Source organism: Pempheris klunzingeri, chromosome 20 (genome assembly GCF_042242105.1).
Source record: "Pempheris klunzingeri isolate RE-2024b chromosome 20, fPemKlu1.hap1, whole genome shotgun sequence".
Lineage (NCBI taxonomy): Eukaryota > Metazoa > Chordata > Actinopteri > Acropomatiformes > Pempheridae > Pempheris > Pempheris klunzingeri.
The window spans coordinates 179,966-207,500 of NC_092031.1; the positions used below are offsets into that span (position 1 = coordinate 179,966).

At 42.7% G+C, this 27,535-nt stretch overlaps 1 protein-coding gene across 1 annotated transcript in view; it reads left to right on the top strand.

The window, feature by feature from the left end:
* Positions 1 to 12,491: 12,491 nt before the first annotated feature.
* Positions 12,492 to 27,535, top strand: part of LOC139220123 (transcription factor COE3-like) — a 29,611-nt gene continuing 14,567 nt past the window's right edge. Inside the window, exons 1-6 of the mRNA XM_070852193.1 lie at positions 12,492 to 12,613; positions 16,437 to 16,593; positions 16,845 to 16,908; positions 17,067 to 17,122; positions 19,776 to 19,849; positions 20,635 to 20,703. Coding sequence (XP_070708294.1) covers positions 12,492 to 12,613; positions 16,437 to 16,593; positions 16,845 to 16,908; positions 17,067 to 17,122; positions 19,776 to 19,849; positions 20,635 to 20,703 — 542 coding nt within the window. The remainder of the gene's footprint in view (positions 12,614 to 16,436; positions 16,594 to 16,844; positions 16,909 to 17,066; positions 17,123 to 19,775; positions 19,850 to 20,634; positions 20,704 to 27,535) is intronic.

The window sequence follows — 27,535 nt, forward strand, 5'->3', positions numbered from 1 at the left end:
TTGGCGGTCCCTGTACAAGCTGTCCATTGAGAAACGGACAGCGGACCTCCAGTGGAGGGTTGTACATGGAGCGATAGCTACAAACAGGTACAGAGCACACCTGGATCCTAACCAGGGGAAGGGGTGCTTATTTTGTTTTCAACCTGAGACATTACAGCATCTTTTTGTTCAGTGTCCCCGGTTGTCACCTCTCTTTACCCTCCTAAGGACATGGTTTCAGGGTCTCGGAGAGCTGTTTTCTCTCCTCTCCTCTCCTCTCCTCCTCCCTCTCTCCTCCTCCCTCTCTCCTCTCCCCCTCTCCTCCTCCCTCTCTCCTCTCCTCCTCCTGACAGAATCTCTTCCTTCTGACTCTAATTAACAAAAACATGTCAAACCTTTTTATCACATTTTAATATGAATTCATCCAGTTAAACACATTTGTGTGTGTTACTGTGTGTTACTGTGAGTGTTACTGTGTGTGTTACTGTGTGTTACTGTGTGTTACTGTGTGTGTGTTACTGTGTGTTACTGTGAGTGTTACTGTGTGTTACTGTGAGTGTTACTGTGTGTTACTGTGAGTGTTACTGTGTGTTACTGTGTGTTACTGTGAGTGTTACTGTGTGTTACTGTGAGTGTTACTGTGTGTTACTGTGTGTTACTGTGTGTGTGTTACTGTGTGTTACTGTGAGTGTTACTGTGTGTTACTGTGTGTTACTGTGAGTGTTACTGTGTGTTACTGTGAGTGTTACTGTGTGTTACTGTGTGTTACTGTGAGTGTTACTGTGTGTTACTGTGTGTTACTGTGAGTGTTACTGTGTGTTACTGTGTGTGTTACTGTGAGTGTTACTGTGTGTGTGTTACTGTGAGTGTTACTGTGTGTTACTGTGTGTGTGTTACTGTGTGTGTTACTGTGTGTGTTACTGTGAGTGTTACTGTGTTACTGTGTGTGTTACTGTGTGTGTGTTACTGTGTGTTACTGTGAGTGTTACTGTGTGTTACTGTGTGTTACTGTGAGTGTTACTGTGAGTGTTACTGTGTGTTACTGTGTGTTACTGTGAGTGTTACTGTGTGTTACTGTGTGTGTGTTACTGTGTGTGTTACTGTGTGTGTTACTGTGAGTGTTACTGTGTGTGTGTGTTACTGTGTGTGTGTTACTGTGTGTGTGTTACTGTGTGTTACTGTGTGTGTTACTGTGAGTGTTACTGTGTGTGTGTTACTGTGTGTTACTGTGTGTGTTACTGTGTGTGTGTTACTGTGTGTTACTGTGTGTGTGTTACTGTGTGTGTTACTGTGTGTGTGTTACTGTGAGTGTTACTGTGTGTGTTACTGTGTGTGTTACTGTGTGTGTTACTGTGAGTGTTACTGTGTGTGTTACTGTGTGTGTGTGTTACTGTGAGTGTTACTGTGTGTGTTACTGTGAGTGTTACTGTGTGTGTTACTGTGTGTGTTACTGTGAGTGTTACTGTGTGTGTTACTGTGTGTGTGTTACTGTGAGTGTTACTGTGTGTGTGTTACCGTGTGTTACTGTGTGTGTGTTACTGTGTGTTACTGTGTGTGTTACTGTGTGTGTGTTACTGTGTGTTACTGTGTGTGTGTTACTGTGTGTGTTACTGTGTGTGTGTTACTGTGAGTGTTACTGTGTGTGTTACTGTGAGTGTTACTGTGTGTGTTACTGTGTGTGTTACTGTGTGTGTTACTGTGAGTGTTACTGTGTGTGTTACTGTGTGTGTGTTACTGTGTGTGTTACTGTGTGTGTGTTACTGTGTGTGTTACTGTGTGTGTGTGTGTGTGTTACTGTGTGTGTTACTGTGTGTGTGTGTTACTGTGTGTTACTGTGTGTGTTACTGTGTGTGTGTTACTGTGTGTGTTACTGTGTGTGTTACTGTGTGTGTTACTGTGTTACTGTGTGTGTTACTGTGTGTTACAGTGTGTGTGTTACTGTGTGTGTTACTGTGTGTGTGTGTTACTGTGTATTACTGTGTGTGTTACTGTGTGTGTTACTGTGTTACTGTGTGTGTGTTACTGTGTGTTACTGTGTGTTACAGTGTGTGTTACTGTGTTACTGTGTGTGTTACTGTGTGTGTTACTGTGTGTGTTACTGTGTGTTACAGTGTGTGTTACAGTGTGTGTTACTGTGTGTGTTACTGTGTGTGTGTGTTACTGTGTGTTACTGCGTGTGTCTTACTGTGTGTTACTGTGTGTTACTGCGTGTGTTACTGTGTTACTGTGTGTGTTACTGTGTGTGTTACTGTGTGTGTTACTGCGTGTGTTACTGTGTGTGTTATTGTGTGTGTGTTACTGTGTGTGTTACTGTGTGCTACTGTGTGTGTGTTACTGTGTGTTACTGTGTGTGTGTTACTGTGTGCTACTGTGTGTGTGTTACTGTGTGTTACTGTGTGTGTTACTGTGTGTTACTGTGTGTTACTGCGTGTGTTACTGCGTGTGTTACTGTGTGTGTTACTGCGTGTGTTACTGTGTTACTGTGTGTGTTACTGTGTGTGTTACTGTGTGTGTTATTGTGTGTGTGTTACTGTGTGTTACTGTGTGTGTGTTACTGTGTGTTACTGTGTGTGTGTTACTGCTTGTGTTACTGTGTGTGTGTTACTGCGTGTGTTACTGTGTGTGTGTTACTGTGTGTTACTGTGTGTGTTACTGTGTGTGAGAGATTTAAAAACTGAAGAATAAACAAAATACATTACAATGAGTTAACCCTTTAATTCAAAAAGATCTCATTAAATTTAACACACACACACACACTGATCGTCAGTGACGCTCTGCCTCCTCTGGGCGGCGCTCTTCACTCGCTCACAGTCTCTCTGCTGGGATGAAGGGAATTCCCTCTGCAGCACACACATATAGTAACACACACAGTAACACACACAGACATTAACACACACACAGTAACTGTGAATCTGAAAGTGTTTTTCTCCTCTAAAGTTCGATGTTTTGTTTCATTTTCATTTCCTTTTGGTTTCCTCACAGAGACAAACCTGCACGTTAACACACATGAACACACGTTAAAATACATAAACATGTTAGAATGAAACACATTAAAACACAAACGTGAGAATAAAACACATTAAAACACTAACATGTTATAGTAAAACACATTAAAACAAACAAACACTTAGACTTTTCTTTATTTGATCCCCCATAGGGGGAAATTCTCAAAAGAATAATAAAACACATAAACACGTTAGAATAAAACATTAAAACAAACACGTTAGAATAAAACATTAAAACAAACAAACACGTTAGAATAAAACATTAAAACAAACATGTTATAGTAAAACACATTAAAACAAACAAACATGTTAGAATAAAACACATTAAAACATAAACACGTTAGAATAAAACATTAAAACAGACACGTTAGAATAAAACACATTAAAACAAACATGTTATAGTAAAACACATTAAAACAAACAAACACGTTAGAATAAAACACATTAAAACACAAACATGTTATAGTAAAACACATTAAAACAAACAAACACGTTAGAATAAAACACATTAAAATACATAAGCACGTTAGAATAAAACACATTAAAATACATAAACACGTTAGAATAAAACACATTAAAACACAAACACGTTAGAATAAAACACATTAAAATACATAAACACGTTAGAATAAAACACATTAAAACACAAACACGTTAGAATAAAACACATTAAAATACATAAACACGTTAGAATAAAACACATTAAAACACAAACACGTTAGAATAAAACATTAAAATACATAAACACGTTAGAATAAAACACATTAAAACACATAAACACGTTAGAATAAAACACATTAAAACACAAACACGTTAGAATAAAACACATTAAAATACATAAACACGTTAGAATAAAACACATTAAAACACAAACACGTTAGAATAAAACACATTAAAATACATAAACACGTTAGAATAAAACACATTAAAACACATAAACACGTTAGAATAAAACACATTAAAACACAAACACGTTAGAATAAAACACATTAAAATACATAAACACGTTAGAATAAAACACATTAAAACACATAAACACGTTAGAATAAAACACATTAAAACACAAACACGTTAGAATAAAACACATTAAAACACATAAACACGTTAGAATAAAACATTAAAATACATAAACACGTTAGAATAAAACACATTAAAACACATAAACATGTTAGAATAAAACACATTAAAACACAAACATGTTAGAATAAAACACATTAAAACACATAAACATGTTAGAATAAAACACATTAAAATACATAAACATGTTAGAATAAAACATTAAAACACATAAACATGTTAGAATAAAACACATTAAAACACATAAACATGTTAGAATAAAACACATTAAAACACATAAACACGTTAGAATAAAACACATTAAAACACAAACACGTTAGAATAAAACACATTAAAACACATAAACACGTTAGAATAAAACACATTAAAACACATAAACACGTTAGAATAAAACACATTAAAACACAAACACGTTAGAATAAAACACATTAAAATACATAAACACGTTAGAATAAAACACATTAAAACACAAACACGTTAGAATAAAACACATTAAAACACAAACACGTTAGAATAAAACACATTAAAATACATAAACACGTTAGAATAAAACACATTAAAACACATAAACACGTTAGAATAAAACACATTAAAACACATAAACACGTTAGAATAAAACACATTAAAATACATAAACATGTTAGAATAAAACACATTAAAACACAAACACGTTAGAATAAAACACATTAAAACACATAAACATGTTAGAATAAAACACATTAAAACACAAACATGTTAGAATAAAACACATGTAAACATTAAAATAACTGAATCAGAGGAGAACATGAGGAGGAAATTGGGGGAAATAGCTGAACTAAAATAAAAAGAAAAAAGATAAATAAGATATCAAATAAAATGTGTCAATAATGTGAAGTGAAAAAAGATAAGACATGAAACAGAAAAGAATTAAAGAAGCAGAAGAATAAAATAGAATAAAACGAAGTTGTTAAAATGTGACAGTGATCTGGTCTGTGGTCAAACTGAGGACCTGAAAGAGGACTGGTTGACCATCTGTCAGTCACTTTCCGACGAGACGCAGCCAACAGTTTGATTGACAGCTGAGACTCAATCAGTTAAGATGATGAATCAGCTGATTTCAGTCAGACTGAAGGAACTTTTCAACCTGATTTGAATCACACTCCATTTAAAAAAGATCTGATTTAAGGTAAACATTTTATCAAACACATATCAGCATGTGGCTCATCGTTCTGACTGATTATAAACTTTAACGAGCTGCACCTGATGTGTTCAGACTGAAGTCTGGTTCAGAAACATCAAACCGGATCAGTTTTCTTCAGCTGGTCTGATGCAAAACTCTGATTTATTCAACAGAGAGATGAAAGCAGTGACGTTGGTTTGAGGTGATGAAGATCAGACGGAGGAGAGATGACGTGACTTCAGAGGAACTTTAAAGTGTGTCTTTAAAATGTGGTTGTAGGTGATACAGGATGGACGTGACGGTAAGGTGACGCAGGTGGAGTCTGATGTTTGAAATATTAACAATGGAGATGATGGAGGCTTAGTTTGGTTTTGTAGTTGGTGGGTTCGAGTGACGTAGCTCAGACTGAATGAAGCTCAGAGGATTTAGACCTGACGGAGGTCTGAAACAGTGTTAAAAACCGCCAACCTTTGGACCAGCGGGACGGTCCAACAAATATTATTCAAAGGGGTTAAAACGAGCGGCGTACTCGTAGACGGCCTCTAGTGGCCGTGGTGGTTAAAGGAAGTCAGGTGATGCGGTAAGGTGAGTCGCAGCGGATGGACTGAGCTTCAGGTTCACATGACACATTTCACATGATGTTTGTGATGTAACTTATCGTCAGGTATCCATGATAACTTTTTACGTGAGGATTAGTCGGAAAAGCACTGACATCAGAGCGGTAAAAAGAGCTGCTGTGGTCTGCATAATGATTGATCGTGATCAGTAAACACACTTCCTGGAGGAGCTCCACAATCAGCTGACACATCACCGTGTAACCATAGCAACCTACTTCACTTCCCCTTCGCTCTTATAGTCTATTCGTAAAACAAGTTGACAAATGTTGTACTAATCAATCACTTTTAGAGAAAAATGTAGAAACCAAAGTCACGTTTTCTCACATTTAATGATCAAAGTGTTACTGATACACACTTTGATCGATTCGTGAGAATGAGGTACACGTAGTTCCCCTGTTCCCATGTTACATTGTTACCATGTTCCCATTGTTCCCATGTTACCATTGTTCCCATGTTACCATTGTTACCATTGTTACCATGTTCCCATTGTTCCCATGTCCCCATTGTTCCCATGTCCCCATTGTTCCCATGTTACCATTGTTACCATGTTACCACTGTTCCCATGTTCCCATGTTACCATTGTTACCATGTTCCCATGTTACCATTGTTCCCATGTTACCATTGTTACCATGTTACCATTGTTACCACTGTTCCCATGTTCCCATGTTACCATTGTTACCATGTTCCCATGTTACCATTGTTCCCATGTTACCATTGTTACCATGTTACGATTCTTACCATGTTCCCATGTTACCATTGTTACCATGTTACGATTCTTACCATGTTCCCATGTTACCATTGTTCCCATGTTACCATTGTTACCATTGTTACCATGTTACCATGTTACCATTGTTACCATGTTTCCATTGTTCCCATGTTACCATTGTTACCATTTTACCATGTTACCATTGTTACCATGTTACCATTGTTCCCATTTTACCATGTTACCATTGTTACCATGTTACCATTGTTCCCATTTTACCATGTTACCATTGTTACCACATTACCATGTTACCATTGTTACCATTTTACCATGTTACCATGTTACCATTGTTACCATTTTACCATGTTACCATTGTTACCATTGTTACCAAATTGCCATGTTACCACTGTTACCACATTACCATGTTACCATTGTTCCCATTTTACCATGTTACCATTGTTACCATGTTCCCATTGTTCCCATTTTACCATGTTACCATTGTTACCATGTTACCATGTTACCATTGTTCCCATGTTCCCATGTTCCCATGTTACCATTGTTACCATTGTTACCACATTACCATGTTACCATTGTTCCCATTTTACCATGTTACCATTGTTCCCATGTTACCATTGTTCCCATTTTACCATTGTTACCATGTTACCATTGTTCCCATGTTACCATTGTTCCCATTTTACCATTGTTACCATGTTACCATTGTTCCCATGTTACCATTGTTCCCATTTTACCATGTTACCATTGTTCCCATGTTACCATTGTTCCCATTTTACCATTGTTACCATGTTACCATTGTTCCCATGTTACCATTGTTACCATGTTACCATTTTACCATGTTACCATTGTTACATGATGATTTATTTGTGGGTACGAGATACAATTCATACCACACTTTTTTTTCATTTGTTCTCTTCAACGTGTTCCCATGTTTTGATGAATTTGTGGCCACGAGAAAAGTCTCCGCTCAGTCAGAAGCTGGAGACCACTGGTCACCAGCGAGCCGCTCGGGTTTTACCGTGAAGCCACCTACCGTCTGCTGACGGCGAGTACCTCCAGAGGACGATCTGTTCTGGAGTTCGGACGTGTGCGATGCTTTGAGATGGCAGCGAGGTCATTCCTCAGTGTTCAGGTTCAGACATACGGGACGCCGTTGTTGACACCCTGAATGGCGGACGGACAGAACTTAACAGTCCACGGCGGCGCCCCGTGTGGCAAGTGAAGACGAGAGATTCCTCCTGTTAGAGGTCAGCGCCTCCTACAGGAGAGAGAACGGCGTCCACGTCCCGACCGGAGCTGAAGAACTTTATCATGTGAGCTCATCCTTAAACCACAGTCTCTCTACCTGAGCTTTCTATTGGCTGACAGCAGACAGGTGAGGTGATGTCACGTTAATCAGACAGTCACAAAGGTTAGATCAATGATCCATGTTCCCTCAGCACACACACACACACACACACACACACACACAGAACACACACACACACACACACACACAGAACACACACACACACACACAGAACACACACACACACACACAGAACACACACACACACACACACACACAGTGTGTTTTGTGGCTGTTTAAACGCTGCTACAGTCTAAAGTGAATGTTTTTTACAGAGTCAACCGTGTGTGTGTGTGTGTGTGTGTGTGTGTGACAGCTGGCCCATCTGACTTTGCAGTGACATCTGGGAAACCCGCCGGTGTGCCGCCACGAACGCTGGTTGATGTCGCTATTTAAATGCAAATGTGTGTGTGTGTGTGTGTGTGTGGAGCGCTCGCTCCGTCACACACACACAAAGGGAAACACTTCACACACAATAAAGACGAGGAGGGTTTAACACACAGAACACACACACGCGCGCGCACACACACACACACACACACACACACACACACACACACACACACACACACACGCTGTCAGTAAATTAGACGATAAACTGAAAGAAAAACAGAATCATTGAATTAAAAATGTTTCTTTATTATTCTGAATAAACACAATAATATAAATGTCTGAATTCTAGAATATTTATATTCTAGAATAAATTACATTTATTTATCTTTTTGAAAGTACAACTTTTTAACCAAAGAAAAAAAAAGATTGTGAAACATAAAACAGAAGACAGTGAATATGACGCCCTGCTAATTCACTGCATCAATGGTTTTGTTTAAGGTGAAATGAATGTTTGACTTTAAAGCACAAGTGAAGCTCATTTTTCTTTCACCATAAAAACCAAGTTTTGATCAAAAGTTTAAAGTAAAAACCCTCTGAAATATAATTCAGACAAAGTAATTTAATCTTCATCCATACAAAATCTCATAGAGAAAACAGCCGATTTAAGGCTGCGACCACACAAATAAAATAAGAAGAATATAATACTAAATGTTCCTGTAAAGGTGTGAAGACTAAACGTAGATAATTCATCACGTCACAGTGATCGAGCGCCTGCAGCTGACAGATCGAGTTTGAACGTAACCGAGTTTCTCTTCATGTAAATGAGATCAAATCTTAAAACAGTGCAGCTGCAGCTGGAGGACGTTCGCTCGGATCAAAAGGGCAAAAACACAGAGACTCATTTGGTTCTGACCTGGAAACTGATCCGAGTTCAGTCTGCGAGGAAGCTTTTCAGGTTTTTAAAGATCCGACTGTACATATTTTCACGTTTATATTCTATTTCAGATTTATATTCTATTTTAGATTTATATTCTATTTCAGATTTATATTCTATTTTCAGATTTATATTCTATTTTAGATTTATATTCTATTTTCAGATTTATATTCTATTTTAGATTTATATTCTATTTTAGATTTATATTCTATTTCAGATTTATATTCTATTTTCAGATTTATATTCTATTTTAGATTTAGACTGAATGAGATGTTTTCAGATGACGTCTTGTTTCATGTCAGTTCCTACAGATGACTTGTTCTCTGTATAATATTATTTGCTGTCTGCTCTGAACAGGTGTTTTATTACTGGACGTATTGATCACCGGCTCAAATTGATTGATTTCCTCTCCCTTCATTTTTTGTGAACGAGTTTAATTTTCTGAAGCATGAATGTATTTTATTTTCTACATGTTCTTTTTTTCTGTGTGTAAATGAAGTGTGTGTGTGTGTGTGAGAGTGAGAGTGTGTGTGTGTGATAAATGAATAAATGAACATTTTAGCTGACGGAGATACGAGGATTTCATGTGACAATGTCGATGAAATCAAAATAAAACTTGAGAAATAAAAATAAAATCAGGTTTCAGTCGTCAGGAGGAATCAGAGCGGTGCGTTGATCCAGATGGGGGGGGGGGGGGGGGGGGGGTGTCATCGTGTCCGTGAAGGACCCCCCCCCCCAGGTCGAGGATTTGTCCCAAAAGAACGAAGCCTCATTTGGAAACCAGATTGCCGCCTCCTCCTCCTCCTCCTCCTCCTCCTCCTCCTCCGGCCCCTGTACCCCCCTCCACCGCGCCCCCGACCTCCCCACCTCCCCCACCCCCCTCACCCTCCGCGTTTCCCATCAGACATCCTCCTTCAGACAGCTCATTTATTCGATCATTTAAATTGAATTATCAGCTTTTTATTACCATCAGAAAACCTGCAGGATGTCATAACTATTATTCCTTATTGATCAGGTGATCAGGGAGTGATCAGGGAGTGATCAGGTAACGACTGATCTCTTCACTCGGTCACATCAGTTCCTGCAGTGAGGATGAGTTTCAGTTTTGTGAGTAAAAAAGAATAAAAAGAGAGTAAAGAGTGGGTTCACTCACCAGACCTTCATCCTCCTCATCCTCTTATTCTTCATCACTTTGTTTTTTATTTGTTTTTCTTTTCGTTTTCCTTAGTTTCTTCGTCTTCCCGCTGGATTTTCCCTGCGTTTCTTTCATTCATTGTCCATCTCTTCCTGATTATTCTTCGTCTTTTTCTCCTCCTCCTTCCCTGTCGTCTTCTTCATCCTCCTCATCCTCTCAGTGTCTTTCCTCTTTCTGGAAACATGATAATCTTCTTCCCCTCTCTCTCCTTTCCTTTCTTCCTCTCTTTCCTTCCTCCTCCTCTTGTTCTTCATCTCTTCGGCCCGGACTTGGTCCTCCCCTCGGAGCCTTGGAGGCCTTCGCCCCCAGATGATGGGGGGAGCAACATTACTCTGAAAAACCTGTCTCACTTCTGGTCACCTCTTTTTTCTTTCTGTTTTTAGTCGCAGATACGTGATGAAGATGAGGACCAGCAGACGTGTTTGTCGAGTCACTCGTTTCCTCCTGAGTCACATCGACTCTTAAATTACGTTTGTCTTCGTCATCTCTGTGTTCCGTTCAGACGAGCTTCGTCTTACGACATCTTTTCATCTAGATCTTGTTACCAAGTGGTCAGCCAGGGAAGAAGGTGGGAGAAAAGTCCAGTGGGATGTTCTCTGGACTTTTCTGGAGTTTGGGGCCGTCTGCGATATGAAGGGAGGAAGTCGTCACTAAAGATCGTGTATCTGCGTTCACCTAGCACTCCATCAACATGTCGGCGCTTTGATAGCAAGGACTGCAGAAAGATGCCGAAGACATCAACAGAGTTTCCCTCCTGCGGTGATTCCGTGTGATTTAACGTGTTTTATGTAACGAACAAACAGGATCCTACGTCAGTATTCGTCTCTATGCTGATGATTCACACCTGTACGGAAATAACAGTTATTTGATTTCTTTAACGACGTGTTGTCATTGTGAACTCTTCCTCTTCTATGGTAGTTTAATGGCACTGACCATAGCATGAACTCACCTTCATCAGCCAATCAGATCACAGATCAGGATGAAAGGAAACAAGCAGCACTTCCTGTTTTTGTTCATTTTTACCACATTTTCATCTGGAATTTGAGCTCCGTTTGGATGGAACCTTTGGCTCATGATGATGATGAAGATGACTGGTGGTGTCCTGTGTCCTGTCCCCACCAGAGTCTCCATGGCAACAAGCAGGACAGATGGATCCCTCACTGGCTTCCCACCAGCATCACAAACTCTTTGAATTGCATGAAACCAGGAATGAAACCAGTTCAGAGGCTCGATTCCACTGGAGAGACAGAGAGAGAGAGAGAGAGAGAGAGAGAGAGAGAGAGAGAGAGTAAATGGGGGGAGTAAATGACTCCACAAGGGCAGTCTCTCTCTCTCTCTCTCTCTCTCTCTCTCTGGTTGGTTGGTTTGAGTGCCTGCCTCCTCCCCCTCCTCCCTCTCTTTATCTCTCTCTCTCTTCTATCACACACACACACACACACACTCTCACCTCTCCTCTCCTTATATGGTCAGGCCCCGCCCCCGGCTGTGATGTCGTCAGCGGCTTGGAGGAAGACCCGTGGGGTTTTTGGGTTTTGGCGTCCAGTCCTGTGGGGCCGCAGGGCTGAGAGTTTCTCTCCTCATCCCTCCATCACCAGCCTCCTCTCCTCCTCTCTCCTCCTCTCTTTGGGGAAAAGAAAAAAGACACTTTGCTTGCGCTCGATTCGCCGTCCGGACTCGGCTCTGTTCTTCCCCTCGTTTCCTCTGAGGATTTTATTTTTCTTTTCCTTTTTTTCTCCTCCTCCTTCCTTTCCTTCATGCCGGGTTTCCAAATGTTCGCCAACCCTGAGAATTTTAAAAAAAATCCTTGAAAATAAACTGAAACCGGAAACCTTCCCGTCCTTCAGAGTAAAAAGTTGAATTAAATCTGAAAAAGAGAAATAAAGTTCTGCAGTTGAATAAAACTCCTGGTCACCTCATCCCGCATAAATCTATTCTTTTTCCTCCTCTTTCCCTGTTTCTTCCTTCTCGCCGGCTTGTTTCGGATTCGAAGCTCGAGCCTGTTCGTCCTGCAGAGCGCCTGTTTTCCAGCTGGACTTTTTTTCCTCTTTGCTTTTCTCCTTCTTCCTGTTTTTTTGTCCTCGTGGTCGTGCGGTCGCTGCGGCGCTCTGAGCTTCGGGGCCCCGGAGATGTTCGGGATCCAGGACAACCTGCCCCGTGGGGCCACGGCCAGCATGAAGGAGGAGCCGCTGGCCGTTCGCTCCTGGATGCACTCGGCCGGAGTGGTGGACGCCAACACGGCTGCTCAGAGGTAAACTCACCGCCGCCCCAGAGGGATTCTGGGAGCTGTAGTCCCAGTGGACTGACAGCCGCTCAGCAGGAGCGTTTAGACGAGGAGGAGAGGGCTTTAACATCCAATATTTCTGAGGAGAAGTTAAAGCTGCAGCAGCTCAGAGCAAAATCAGGAAGGTTTGTGAGGACGTGTGTGACTTAAAAAAAGAAAAGATTTGTCAAATTAGGTTAATTACTATTTGAGATTTTTTTTTAAAATGAATTCTAATTAATTACTGATCACATTAATCTGTTTTCCTGATCATTTCAGCAATCTGCGGCTCAGTTTAGATGACAAGAAAAAAATGTTTTTACTGCCAGGAACAAGTGAGGAGAATGTTTAATGTTTTAGATCAGAAAGCGGTTCTTTAAAGGCAAAATGATGTCCTGCCTCATCTCATCAGAAAAAAGCCTTTTTATCCCATTTATTCGGCTCCTGCTTGTAGTTTTTCTCATGCACTAAGTGGGGTTAACGGGACGTTTATTCAGCAGAAAAGACGCGTCAGAGTCGCAGCTTCAGGCTGATCGGAGTCGACAGAAAATCAGTTGTGAGCAAAGATCAGAGCAGACGGACGCCTCGTCTTCCTTCTGATCAATGTTTCATCGTTCAGTGGTCAGATCTGATCAGAAGTGAAACATTTGTTCTCATCACTTCAGCGTCTGATCCTCCAAATTTGAGCAGAATGAAACAACCAAGAGTTTCAGTTACTGAAGCCGGAAACACATTTCCAGGTTTCACTTTCACAGACTAGCTGCTTCATTAAGGGTCAAACAGGAGAAAAAGGTTCATGTTAACAGCTGAGGGGAACATAAATGTTCTCCATAAAAATGGTGAAATGAATCTTTAATTTCCAACCGCCGTGTGTTGGCGGCATGCTCACACTCAGCCGGCAGGATTATTCACACGTTCACATCTGTCACATCATTAGTTTTAGCCTTTTTCATTCCAATAAAACGGCTCAGAGCAGCAGAACCTTCTCGTCTCTTTCTGAAGAACTCAATTCTGCTAAACGGTGAAACCATCTCACGGTCTTTACATGATCAAAAGTCTTTCTGCTGATATTTAACATTTTGAAACTGTGAAAAATCAGACAGAAAACATTTCAAACAGATGAGTTTATGTTGTTTCTAAAAAGAGTCAGACGCACAGAGAACCGTGGAATTATTAGAATCAGTCCCATTAAAATAAAAACTAGAAATAAAAAGTCCAAACGGAACATTTAACAGTCTGCAGAGTTCAATATGAAGTTTTTATTATTTACAGTTTTTATTGTTAACAGTTTTTATTGTTAATAGTTTTTATTAATAGTTTTTATTTACAGTTTTTATTATTAATAGTTTTTATCATTAACAGTTTTTATTGTTAACAGTTTTTATTGTTAACAGTTTTTATCATTAACAGTTTTTGTTAACAGTTTTTATTATTAATAGTTTTTATCATTAACAGTTTTTGTTAACAGTTTTTATTATTAATAGTTTTTATCATTAACAGTTTTTATTAACAGTTTTTATCGTTAACCGTTTTTATCATTAACAGTTTTTATTGTTAATAGTTTTTATTATTAACAGGTTTTATTGTTAATAGTTTTTATTATTAACAGGTTTTATTACTAACAGTTGTCATCAGCGAAGCAGCCGACAGGACAGATGAACTGAGCTCAGTTTGATCTTTAACATGATGAAAATGTTCCCGTTAATCTGAGTGTTGTCATGAAGAAAGACGGGAGGAGTTCAGTCTGTTTTCTGTCTGCGTCCGTCAGCGCTGCAGATGAAATCTGACGTTTGATATTTTTAATGTTTAATATTAGAACTGTCCTTATTAATAATTCCAACACTGAACCTCCTGCAGGGTGAAATAAAAGAAGCGTGAAAGTGTTCAGACGGAGGTCACACACAGTCTTTAGATTTAAAGTCCCGTCTGAGACAGAGTTGTAACATTAACATTCATCAGACTGTTTGTTCCGGAGCTCTTCCTTCCCTCGGCGGCAGCAGATCGTTTTCATGGCTTCACACTTTGGATTTTTTCAACCTGAGCATGAGTTTCTTCTTTGTCTTTTTTCTTCTTTTGTCCAAATCCAACAAAAACCTAAACAGGAAAAAGCCTCCAAACGTTGAGGCGTTTATTAAAGTGAGGGTCGGGGTCAGAGCCGCTCTTTGACTCTCTGAATATTTATGGAGCCGCACATGAACGCATGAATTTAAAGTGATTCCCTTCATATTAAACGTGTTGTTGTTCACATGTTCCTTCACACGAGGTCACAGCCCGAAGCTTCGTGTCTCTCTGAGTATCTGCAGGAAGATTTCCCGCTCACAGCCTCACTGAATGTTCTCCGTTAATCAGCAGTAACGTTAACGAGTCGGGAGTTTAAACCCCGTCATGTTTCTCTCATCTGATGTGGCTTTCATTATTTAAACGTGTCAGAAACACACTGATTAATTGATGACATGTGTGATGTGACTGCTGGTGTTTCCTCTGAGGAGCGTTTGATTTAAACTGCGTCCGACACAGATTCAAGTCACGTGACGGCTCAGAGATTCATCAATTATTTCACTAATTGGATTAATTTTTGAATGGGACTCTTGTTGTTGGTGTTCAGGGGTCACAATCAGAGTTTAATTAGTTTCTCATTTCCAAACATTCGTCTTTTCTGCTGAAAGCCTGCTCGTCAGATGGAAACCTCGTAACTCCAGAAACGCCTTTTTGTTCTGAGATGAGAAAAAAAAGAATCAGGTTAAAATGTTTTTAATAACACCAGAACAGCTGGAACATGTTTGACTTCCCACCAAAACCTCATTTACAGTATTTTTAAAAATAATTTACGTTTCAATTTAAAGTTGAGTCATTCCAAATAAGTTAGATTTGTTTTTCATAGTATTTCTGTACCTCCACTGTTTCTCCCCCATGATCCTCTGTGTCCTCATCCTGGTGTCTGAGTGACTGGTTGGTAGTAAAAGTGTTGGAACTGGTCCAGTAGATCACCTCAGCCAGCAGACACCAAACGGGCTGCAATGGCTGCAACGTGATCCTTTGGGACAACTGCACCTGATCACAGTAGGTCCACTAAAAGAGCTTGTTTGATCCACTGACAGGCTCAGAGTGTTATTCTAAGTGTGTGACAGCATCATGGAAAGGATCCCTACAGAGAGAGACCTGGAAGATCCTTTTGGTTTAACCACAAACAGCACACACACCAGACTACATTCACTAAAACAGGGATTTTAGAGCTGCTGCTCTGCTGCTGCCTCCATCAGGTAGTGTGTCTGTGTTGTTGTGTCACTTTGGAGTTTTTAAGGTTTAGTTCAGATCAAACTTAATATTTGTGTAATAAAACAAACTAACCATTGGAAGCAGACGTAACCAGCAGCTCTTGCGTTCTGTGATTGTTATTTCAATGGAGTCTGGTGGCTTTGATCACGTTGCAGCCATTGCAGCCCGTTTGGTGTCTGCTGGCTGAGGTGATCTACTGGACCAGTTCCAACACTTTTACTACCTACCAGTCACTCAGACACCAGGATGTGGACAGAGAGGACCAGGGGGAGAAACCCTTTCATTCACTGTTAAAGGTGTGACGTCACGTTGCTTGTGTCTTTGCCATGACTTTTTATACAAACATTACCTGAGGATTTAAAATGTGAAATTTAATTGACTCTGTTAATTATTTGAACCATCAGATTGTGTCCTCACAGTCTCATTTGATTTGTTAAGGTTTTGTTGTTGAACTTTGACAATGTAAAGAGTGATGGGCTCAGCTGTGAACGTGTTGGTTTGATCGTCGTCTCCTTCATCTCCTTGTGTGTCTCAGCGGGGTGGGGTTAGCCAGGGCTCACTTTGAGAAGCAGCCTCCGTCCAACCTGAGGAAGTCCAACTTCTTCCACTTCGTGCTGGCGCTGTACGACCGACAGGGCCAGCCAGTGGAGATCGAACGCACCACCTACGTCGACTTTGTGGAGAAAGAAAAGGTAAGAAACGGGTGGAGGGATCAGCACGTGGTCAGCAGGGTGGAGCTGATCTCCACCCTGCTGACCGGCCCCAGTGTCATAGAGACAGAATCAGTCTCCTCATTCTGCCTGACAGGAAACCAAACACACCCTCTATGCTAAAACCTTTCAATCACATTTCCACCCGGTTGGAGCTGAACCAAGCGCCCCCTGCGCCGTCAGACTGACCCCGGTGTGAGAATGAAGCGCTCCCTGTTTGTTTTTGTGTCCAGGAGCCGACCGGAGAGAAAACCAACAACGGGATTCATTATAAACTGCAGCTGCTCTACAGCAACGGTGGGTACGCTTGTTTTACATCACAGCAGATGAGTGTTTCTAATCACAGTCTGATCAACCTGATCAATTATCAGGTCAATCTGAAACATCACACACTTCAGTCAGTCATAACAATGCTGTGTGTGTGTGTGTGTGTGTGTGTGTGTGTGTGTGTGCAGGGGTGAGGACGGAGCAGGATCTGTACGTCCGGCTGATCGACTCCATGACCAAACAGGTGAGACTGATTATTGGTTATTGATGATCACATGGGTACCCCTGATCAGTCAGTCTGATCATATTGATCATCAGCAGGTCACGTGATCAACACCAATATGATGAAAACAGACCAATGAGACGGGGAGTTATTTCAAAATAAGAGCCTTTTTTCCTCCTACAGTTCCACCTGACATTCAGCTTCTGACAGTTTGTTGTTTTTCTGATTTGACTGACTTCTCCTCCTCCTCTCCTCCTCTTCCTCTCCTCCTCTCCTCCTCACCTCCTCTCCTCCTCTTCCTCTCCTCCTCTCCTCCTCTTCCTCTCCTCCTCACCTCCTCCTCTCCTCCTCTCCTCCTCCTCTCCTCCTCTCCTCCTCACCTCCTCCTCTCCTCCTCCTCACCTCCTCACCTCCTCCTCTCCTCCTCACCTCCTCCTCTCCTCCTCACCTCCTCCTCCCCTCCTCCTCACCTCCTCCTCTCCTCCTCTCCTCTCCTCCTCACCTCCTCCTCTCCTCCTCCTCCCCTCCTTCTCTCTCCACCTTCACACTTGAATATTTCTGATATATTTCCTGTATATCTCTTTATGTCATCTAATATTCTTATAAACACACACACACACACACACACACACACACACTGTATGTACCAACACGTCCTCCTAGAGAAGCGACCCCCCCCACAAACAACCTCCAAAACCACATACATGAGTGTTTTCAGTTTTCAGCGCCCCCTACAGGACAAACGGGGACGCTATATTATGACAAAAGTAACGTTCAAAGTCACGTTACATTCTTTGGTTAGGTTTAGGAAAAGATGGTGTTTGGGTTCAAATAAGTTTGTTACTTCTAGAAGTTGCGTTACATACATGATGTAAGTTACATTCAGCGTTAGTCACATGTTACTAACATGATATCTGTCACGTTAAGAGTTATGCCACATACCTGATGTCCTGAGTTCCTGACTGAACGGTGACAGAGATCCATCATTTGTTTCCGACCTTAACTGAGAGACAACAGGACCTGTGAGGTGTGAAGACCAGATAATGAGCTGACTGTGTTTTATCATCGGTCGCTGTTTGTCTCAGTTTTTCTCGCCGTCGGGATGCAGATGGCTTCAACCTGAATGAATCTGTTGTTACATCAGAGACACGACGTCGTACGGCTTCCTGTGTGTCTGTCAGGGCGAATCTGACATCAGAGTCTCTGATCACAGACGCCTCAACCATCTGCTCATACAGGCGTCGTTCCTTCACAAAGAAGGTTGTTCCTGCTTCACCTGAGTGACAAACACGCCGCCGCCGTCTGTCGGCTGTGATATGACCACAGAAACTGAAACTTAACGTGAACCGTGTGATCACGTGTGAGGCTGCAGTGTTTCTACCTGGTGTGTTTAAATGATCTGACAAACGTCAGAATCTGCTTTTTAATGACCTGAGAGACGCAACAACCTGATCTCTGGGATGGCGAATAAATCTCACGCTGTGTTGTACGTCTTGTTTACACATTTCAAGCTTTTCATGTCATTTGACACCATTTGAGTTCAAATTAGCGACAATAAACATGCCTCCTGAAATATGCTGATTCGTTAAAAATGTTTCATCATGTTGATAGAAGTGTTGCTCAGAATCATCACGTTTCTGTTCAATCATGTTTGTTGCTATAATTCATTTAGGAGACCAGGACCAGTCTCTGTCCTGCTCTCCAGAGAATGAACCCTAAGGATGTTAATTGCTGGGGTGTTTTGCTCTAGCGGCCTGCAGGAGGCGCTGACCTGACTGCAGCCTGGGGGGTTGGTACATTTACCCCCAGTGATAACCGGGCCCAGCCAGCGCTCTCTGCTGCTCACACTGACACTAATGGAATTCAGCATTTAAATCATCATTCAATTAGTGAGGCTTTAACGAACACGCCCGTCAGGCATCGTTCGTGTCATGTGATCTGTTCCGGGTGGAAAAGGCTTTTAATACCGTTGGTTCCAGCTGCTCCTTATGAATGTCTGCAGGCTGCATCTGTGAATAACCATTCAGAGAATCAAATGTTTGCCCTGCTCACTGCCCGCTAATAACCAGCACTAATAACTACTGCTAGTAACCAGCGCTAATAACCACCGCTAGTAACCACCGCTAATAACCAGCGCTAATAACCACCACCAATAACTATCGCTAGTAACTACCACTATTGACCACCGCTAAGAACTACCGCTAAGAACTACCGCTGTTGACCACCGCCAATAACTACCGCTGTTGACCACCACTAATAACTACCACTATTGACCACCGCTAAGAACTACCGCTGTTGACCACCACTAATAACTACCGCTGTTGACCACCGCCAATAACTACCGCTGTTGACCACCACCAATAACTACCGCTGTTGACCACCACTAATAACTACCGCTGTTGACCACCACTAATAACTACCGCTGTTGACCACCACTAACTACCGCTGTTGACCACCACTAATAACTACTGCTAATAACCGCCGCTAATATCCACTGTTAGACAGAGCAGAATGACGCTGCAATTAAAGCTGGTGGAGACAAGTGGGAAGGTAGGACACGTTTCCATCTACAGCAGCTGGACTCTGGACTGAACTGTATGTTTATAGGTGTGTTTAAACACCTGAATGACCTCAGCACACCTGTCTGTCTGTTGGTCTGTCTGTCTGTTCATAGGCGATCATCTACGAAGGCCAAGACAAGAATCCAGAGATGTGCCGAGTCCTGCTGACACATGAGATCATGTGCAGGTAAGAACACCTACCACACACCCCTGCACCACTGGACAGACTAGGACTGGACCTGAGAAAACCTACCTGAACAGTCAGACCTGGTCAGGGTACACCTGAGGACCTGGTCTGGCTGTGACCCTACCTCACATGTTTTAAACCAGGCGTGACTCCTCAGGTCTGTTTAGACCAGGTGTGACTGTCCTCTAAGGGACTCGAGCACACATGAACCTGGTCCTGACACATCCTAATGTAGTACCCGTAATACCTGTACTGTAGTACCTGTGGTACCTGTACTGTAGTACCCGTAATACCTGTACTGTAGTACCAGTTGTACCTGTATTGTAGTACCCGTGGTACCTGTACTATAGTACCTCTAATACCTGTACTGTAGTACCCGTAATACCTGTACTGTAGTACCCGTGGTACCTGTACTGTAGTACCCGTAATACCTGTACTGTAGTACCCGTGGTACCTGTACTGTAGTACCCGTGGTACCTGTACTATAGTACCTCTAATACCTGTACTCTAGTACCCGTGGTACCTGTACTGTAGTACCCGTAATACCTGTACTGTAGTACCCGTGGTACCTGTACTGTAGTACCCGTAATACCTGTACTGTAGTACCCGTGGTACCTGTACTGTAGTACCCGTAATACCTGTACTGTAGTACCCGTGGTACCTGTACTGTAGTACCCATAATACCTGTACTGTAGTACCCGTGGTACCTGTGAGTGGCTCAGCTCTGTGAGCAGTGAGTTAAGACGCTCTGACAGTTTGTTTTATTCTCTCTGTCTGTCTGTCAGTCGCTGCTGCGATAAGAAGAGCTGTGGAAACAGAAACGAGACGCCGTCGGACCCCGTCATCATCGACAGGTACCAGATACTGACACACACACACACACAGTCCGTATTATCATGCAGTGTGTGTTGATCTCTGCTGAATGTATTTCATGCTCTCTCACACACATTATTTTAATAGCAGCATATTTCTCCGGCCCAGCCTGGTGTGTGTGTGTGTTTGTGTGAGTGAGTGTGTGTTTGTGTGTGAGTGTTTGTTTGTGTGTGTGTGTGTTTGTGTGAGTGAGTGTGTGTTTGTGTGTGAGTGTTTGTTTGTGTGTGTGTGTGTTTTATTGGAATTTACACTTACTGTTTATAATCTGTATGTTTATAATTCAAATCAACATGTCAGTGTTTCTGTGCTGATATACTGTCGTCACGGAGGACAGAGACACAGCGTTACAGCTGATACGCACACGGCTGTAGTACCTGGTAGTACCAGGTGTAGTAGCAAGTGTAAGTATAGTAGTACCAGGTGTAGGTATAGTAGCAGCAGGTGTAGTAGCAGGTGTAGGTATAGTAGTACCAGGTGTAAGTATAGTAGTACCAGGTGTAGATATAGTAGTACCAGATGTAAGTATAGTAGTACCAGGTGTAGATATAGTAGTACCAGGTGTAGTAGCAGGTGTAGGTATAGTAGTACCAGGTGTAGATATAGTAGTACCAGGTATAGTAGCAGGTGTAGGTATTGTAGTACCAGGTGTAGGTATAGTAGCAGCAGGTGTAGTAGCAGGTGTAGGTATAGTAGTACCAGGTGTAGATATAGTAGTAACAGGTGTAGTAGCAGGTGTAGGTATAGTAGTACCAGGTGTAGATATAGTAGTACCAGGTGTAGTAGCAGGTGTAGGTATAGTAGTACCAGGTGCAGATATAGTAGTACCAGGTGTAGTAGCAGGTGTAGTAGCAGGTGTAGGTATAGTAGTACCAGGTGTAGATATAGTAGTACCAGGTGTAGTAGCAGGTGTAGGTATAGTAGTACCAGGTGTAGGTATAGTAGTACCAGGTGTAGTAGCAGGTGTAGGTATAGTAGTACCAGGTGTAGATATAGTAGTACCAGGTGTAGTAGCAGGTGTAGGTATAGTAGTACCAGGTGTAGATATAGTAGTACCAGGTGTAGTAGCAGGTGTAGGTATAGTAGTAGCAGGTGTAGTACCTTTGATATGTGGTTGATTTATTCAAAAACTTGTCTTTAGGAGATGTGGGGAAGGACGTGCAGTACCATGTACTACAGGTAATAATACCAGGTGTAGATATAGTAGTACCTGTAGCCTATGGTCATCCCCAGGATGACCCAGCCTCGTCTCTGAAACACCGACAGACAAAAGTTTTATTTTTTCAAACTTCAATAGAGAAATCAGCTCTATGAAATCTGAAGGATTCTGCAGTATTCCTAAGAACCACTGCTAGTAACTACCGCTAGTAACCACCGTTAATAACCAGCGCTAATAACTACCGCTAGTAACCACCGTTAATAACCAGCACTAATAACTACAGCTAGTAACCACTGTTAATAACCACAGCTAGTAACCACCGTTAATAACCAGCACTAATAACTACAGCTAGTAACCACAGTTAATAACCAGGGCTAATAACTACCGCTAGTAACTACCGTTAATAACCAGCACTAATAACTACAGCTAGTAACCACTGTTAATAACCACAGCTAGTAACCACCATTAATAACCAGCACTAATAACTACAGCTAGTAACCACTGTTAATAACCACAGCTAGTAACCACCATTAATAACCAGCACTAATAACTACAGCTAGTAACCACTGTTAATAACCACAGCTAGTAACCACCGTTAATAACCACCGGCAGAAACTACCGCTAATAACCACAACTAGTAACCACCGCTAATAGCCACTGCTAGTAACCAGCGTTAATAACCAGCAGAATAAGGACTGGTTGTGGTGGTTTGTTGTCATGGTAACGCTGGTATCCGCACCTGGACTCACTGTTACAGGTGAGGGTGTTAATAAAGTTAACACGGAGGTGATGAATACCAGGCTCATCCCATAATAACATCAGCCCTACTGGTCCGACTCAGGCGGCTCCTCCCCCTCCTCCTCGGCTAATATTTTCCTCCCCCCTCTTCCTCCCCACCTCCTCCTCCTCCTCTCTCCCAGGAGGAATCATTCGCTCTCCTCTCTTTTCACCTCCCCCTCCTCCTCTCTTCACCCCTCCTCCTCTCCTTTCGTCCTCCCCCTGAGTATTAATCTCATTCCTCCCTCCCCCCTTTTAACTCTCTCTTTCTCTCTTCTCCGAGGCTGCGGGGGGAGTAAAAGCAGGGGAGGGATGGATGGAGGGATGGATGGAGGGATGGATGGAGGGATGGATGGATGGAGGGATGTGGCTGCTGCAGCCCTTTGAAAAGAGAAGTGGTGATATTACAGCGGCTCTTTTTTCTCCCTCTGCCTGCTGAAATGCATGATGGGAAGGTCTCCTGTGTTTTCGGCGGCGTCCAGTGAACAGGAAACATGTCAGGGTCAGACTGCTGCTGGAGCACAAACACTCCGACTCAACCAGACTGCCTTTTATTTAAAGCCTGTTTAAGGAGCAGTTCACACTGTTCGAGTCCGTTTGAGGGTTTCTACATAAAATCTAGTGAAACGCTGCCCAACAAAGAGAAGCACGGCTGTGACACAGAATTAAATAATTCAAAGAGTCATAAATGTCTAAAACAATGAAAGCACTTTAACCTTTTAACATGAATCAACAGTGACAGACGGAGGTTTGACGGCTCAGGATGACAACTGATGTTTGGAGGACGTCCTTTGTTTCCGACCAACACTGTCCGACACCCAAATCATCAGCTCTGTCAGATATGTTTTGGAGAAGTAGGACAACTCTAGTGTTTCTACCCATGATCCTCTCTGTCCACATCCTGGTGTCTGAGTGACTGGTAGGTAGTAAAAGTGTTGGAACTGGTCCAGTAGATCACCTCAGCCAGCAGCCACCAAACGGGCTGCAATGGCTGCAACGTGATCCTTTGGGACAACTGCACCTGATCACAGTAGGTCCACTAAAAGAGCTTGTTTGATCCACTGACAGGCTCAGAGTGTTATTCTAAGTGTGTGACAGCATCATGGAAAGGATCCCTACAGAGAGAGACCTGGAAGATCCTTTTGGTTTAACCACAAACAGCCATTATATCGCTCTCTAAAAAACACGTTGTGTGTTACACAACAGTAATACAACCAGACTAACTGATGCAGGCAGCAGTTGTTCAGCTGCTTCAGGACCGATCCAGGGTCTGACCCTCTGGATTATTACCTTGTTCAAACAGGGTCGGATCGTCTGCAAACAGTTTGACTTTTGAACAGGTTTCAGTCGAAGCTGCAGCTGCTTCCTTCCTGTTCTCAGTTTCTCACAGTGCATCCAACACATTTCACACACATTCCTTCTTTTAAGAAAAAATGTTTTCTGATCTCATGTGTTTGACCTTCTGAGGTCTGTTTTACATTTACTTCCTGGAGTTTTCTCTCTGAGCGCTGATTTAGTCAGCGTACTGAAGCATTCGTGTTGTGCAGGTGGCTCATGTTTGGCTGAAGCTTTGAGAAGCCCTGTGTTATCAGCATCGGCCTCCTGAAGGGTCCCCAGGCCGCGGGTTGAGCCTCCTGCTGCGGCACTTCAGGTTCTTTGTTCTGTGTAAAGACGCGACGGGACAATCTCCCCGCTGAGCGCCGATGGTGAGAATGTTTTAAGTCGCTGATCTCCAGTCGCTTTAACGCCTCCCCGCCCTCAGAAAGGCCTCTCAGGTGAGATCTGAGCTGTCTGAAGCTGACGATGAAGACGGCGATGATGATGATGGTGGTGGTGGACCGGCTCTCATCTTTTCACACTCTCACTCTGAATACCAGATGTGAGAATTTTTTTGGGGGGGTACAGTCTCGTGTCTCTGGTGTGTGCAGTGTGGGATTATGGGAGGACGGCGTGCTGTCAATCATGTGGCGGCGTAGGTGTGATTTGGCTCTCATGCTGCAGGTCGGTTTGGGATGGAATCTCATTACCGGCCGTGTTTCAGGGTGACTGACAGCAGAATAATGTTTGGGGCCCCCAGAGGGGCCCGGCCGGCTAAATGTTAAATGTATGAATGCATGGGAGTCAATGGAGAGATGAAGTGGAGCTGAATATTTTTCTCTTCCTGGGAAACAGTCACAGAATGAGGAGTGTGACCCTGAACACACCATCTGCTGCAGCTCGGCTGCTCAGACCGAGGACCTCAAACACAGCACGCTTTTAAATAAAACCATTTAACGAACCATTTTTATAATTCAACGAAGGAATGAGGAAACAATTAAAGAGCGTGAGCCGTCCTAACGACCAAAGCCGTGTCCCCACAGGAAGTCTCAGTGACTAAATCAGTGTGGGCGCCGTTCTGAGCTGAACTTTCGTGGGATGCCTGGTTTGTGTTTGTGTGTCTTTGAACTCACCGTAATGGAGGAAGAGCAGCTGATTGGTGGAGCTGAAATGAGGAGTTTTCTGGACAGCTCCTCGCCCCCCACAGAAACCTGAATAAGTCGATCAGCTGGCCGGAGGGAGGCCCCAGAGAGCTGCTAGATCGTCTTTACAGGAAATGATCAGAGTCAAACGTCAGCGACGAATCGACTCCATCACAGTAACTTAGTCATGTGACAGGAAACGTGTCGCTGTTTAGGTTTAGGTTGCAGTAACTGATCTCAGAGCAGTGTGACTTCCTCTTTTAACGCCTTGTTCACCAAAGAGAACCTGGCTCTGCTTCTGGTGTTCAGCTTCTGAACCTCTAAGAACTGGATCTTGTTTCCTCGCCGTGATGTCACCAGATACGTCCGAACATCAAACAGAGGCCCGCCCACATGGTGCCAGCAGAGTCAACAACCCTGGGTCTTGGTGCTGCTCTGGATCTAGTCCAGGAGGACAGCTGGGTCCTTCACTGTGAGGTTCTGGTCTAGGTCCAGGCCCCAAGACCAGGTCCCAGAGTCACAAGGCCACACACACAGGAGCCACAGGCAGTAATCAACCTGACCAACACACCAACAGAGTGTGTGTGTGTGTGTGTGTGTGTGTGTGTGTGTGTGTGAGTGTGTGTGTGTGTGTGTGTGTGTGTGTGTGTGTGAGTGTGAGTGTGAGTGTGTGTGTGTGTGTGTGAGTGTGTGTGTGAGTGTGAGTGTGTGTGTGTGTGTGTGTGTGTGTGTGTGTGTGTGTGTGTGAGTGTGTGTGTGTGTGTGTGTGTGTGTGTGTGTGTGTGTGAGTGTGAGTGTGAGTGTGTGTGTGTGTGTGTGTGAGTGTGAGTGTGTGTGTGTGTGAGTGTGTGTGTGTGTGTGTGTGAGTGTGTGTGTGTGTGTGTGTGTGTGTGTGTGAGTGTGTGTGTGTGTGTTAGAGGTGATGTATTGATTCTCTTGTTCATCAGTAGACATCAGACACTACGACGAGGAGGCCAGACCTCCTCCTCCTCTCCTCTCCTCCTTTTCATCTCCTCCTCCTCCTCCTCCTCCTCCTCCTCCTCCTCCCCTCCTCCTCCTCTCCTCTCTTTTCCTCTCCTCCTCCTCCTCTCCTCTCTTTTCCTCTCCTCTCCTCCTCCTCCTCCTCCCCTCCTCCTCCTCTCCTCTCTTTTCCTCTCCTCTCCTCCTCCTCCTCCTCCTTTCTTCTCTCTTTACTGTTGATGAAGAGAAGGAGGGAGGAGTGAGAGATCTCCCTCTAACTGTTATTTAACAGATGTTTCCTTCTGTGTGTATTGATTGACAAAGCGTTTCCGATAGCGATGGATCGCTGTTGATTTCCAGTTTTTAAGAGAAGAAACGAGTGTTTGTGTTTTTATCGCTGCTCAGCTGGTCTGTCAACCAAAGCACAGTAACACACACACACACACAGTTTGAGTGACAGTTGTGTGTGTGTTTGTTGTACGTGTTAACGAGCTCTTAACGAGCTGTGTGCTAACGAGCTGACTGAGGATGTGTATTAACCCTCCTCTGATGATGTCATTGACGTTACCTTCAGCTTAGGTGTTTTTGTGGGGGGGGCTTTTGTTTGGGATCTCAGTAACGTACGCACACTGGATCCGATCAAATGTTTGTTTTCTTGATGCTGTACATTAGCTGTACGTTAACTGTATGTTAGCTGTACGTTAGGTGTACGGTAGCTGTATGTTAGCTGTACGGTAGCTGTACGTTAATTGTACGTTAGCTGTATGTTAGCTGTATGTTAGGTGTACGGTAGCTGTACGTTAGCTGTATGTGAGCTGTACGGTAGCTGTATGTTAGCTGTACGGTAGCTGTACGTTAATTGTACGTTAGCTGTATGTTAGCTGTACGTTAGCTGTATATTAGCTGTACGTTAGCTGTATGTTAGCTGTATATTAGCTGTACGTTAGCTGTATGTTAGGTGTATGTTAGCAGTTCGTTAGGTTTATGTTAGCTGTACGTTAGCTGTATGTTAGGTGTATGTTAGGCGTACGTTAGCTGTACGTTAGGTGTATGTTAGCTGTATGTTAGCTGTACGTTAGCTGTATGTTAGCTGTACGGTAGCTGTACGTTAGGTGTATGTTAGCTGTTCGTTAGGTGTATGTTAGCTGTACGTTAGCTGTACGTTAATTGTACGTTAGCTGTATGTTAGCTGTATATTAGCTGTACGTTAGCTGTATGTTAGCTGTATATTAGCTGTACGTTAGCTGTATGTTAGGTGTATGTTAGCTGTTCGTTAGGTGTATGTTAGCTGTACGTTAGCTGTATGTTAGGTGTATGTTAGCTGTATGTTATCTGTACGTTAGGTGTACGTTAGCTGTATGTTAGCTGTACGGTAGCTGTATGTTAGCTGTACGTTAGGCGTACGTTAGCTGTATGTTAGCTGTACGTTAGCTGTATGGTAGCTGTACGTTAGCTGTACGT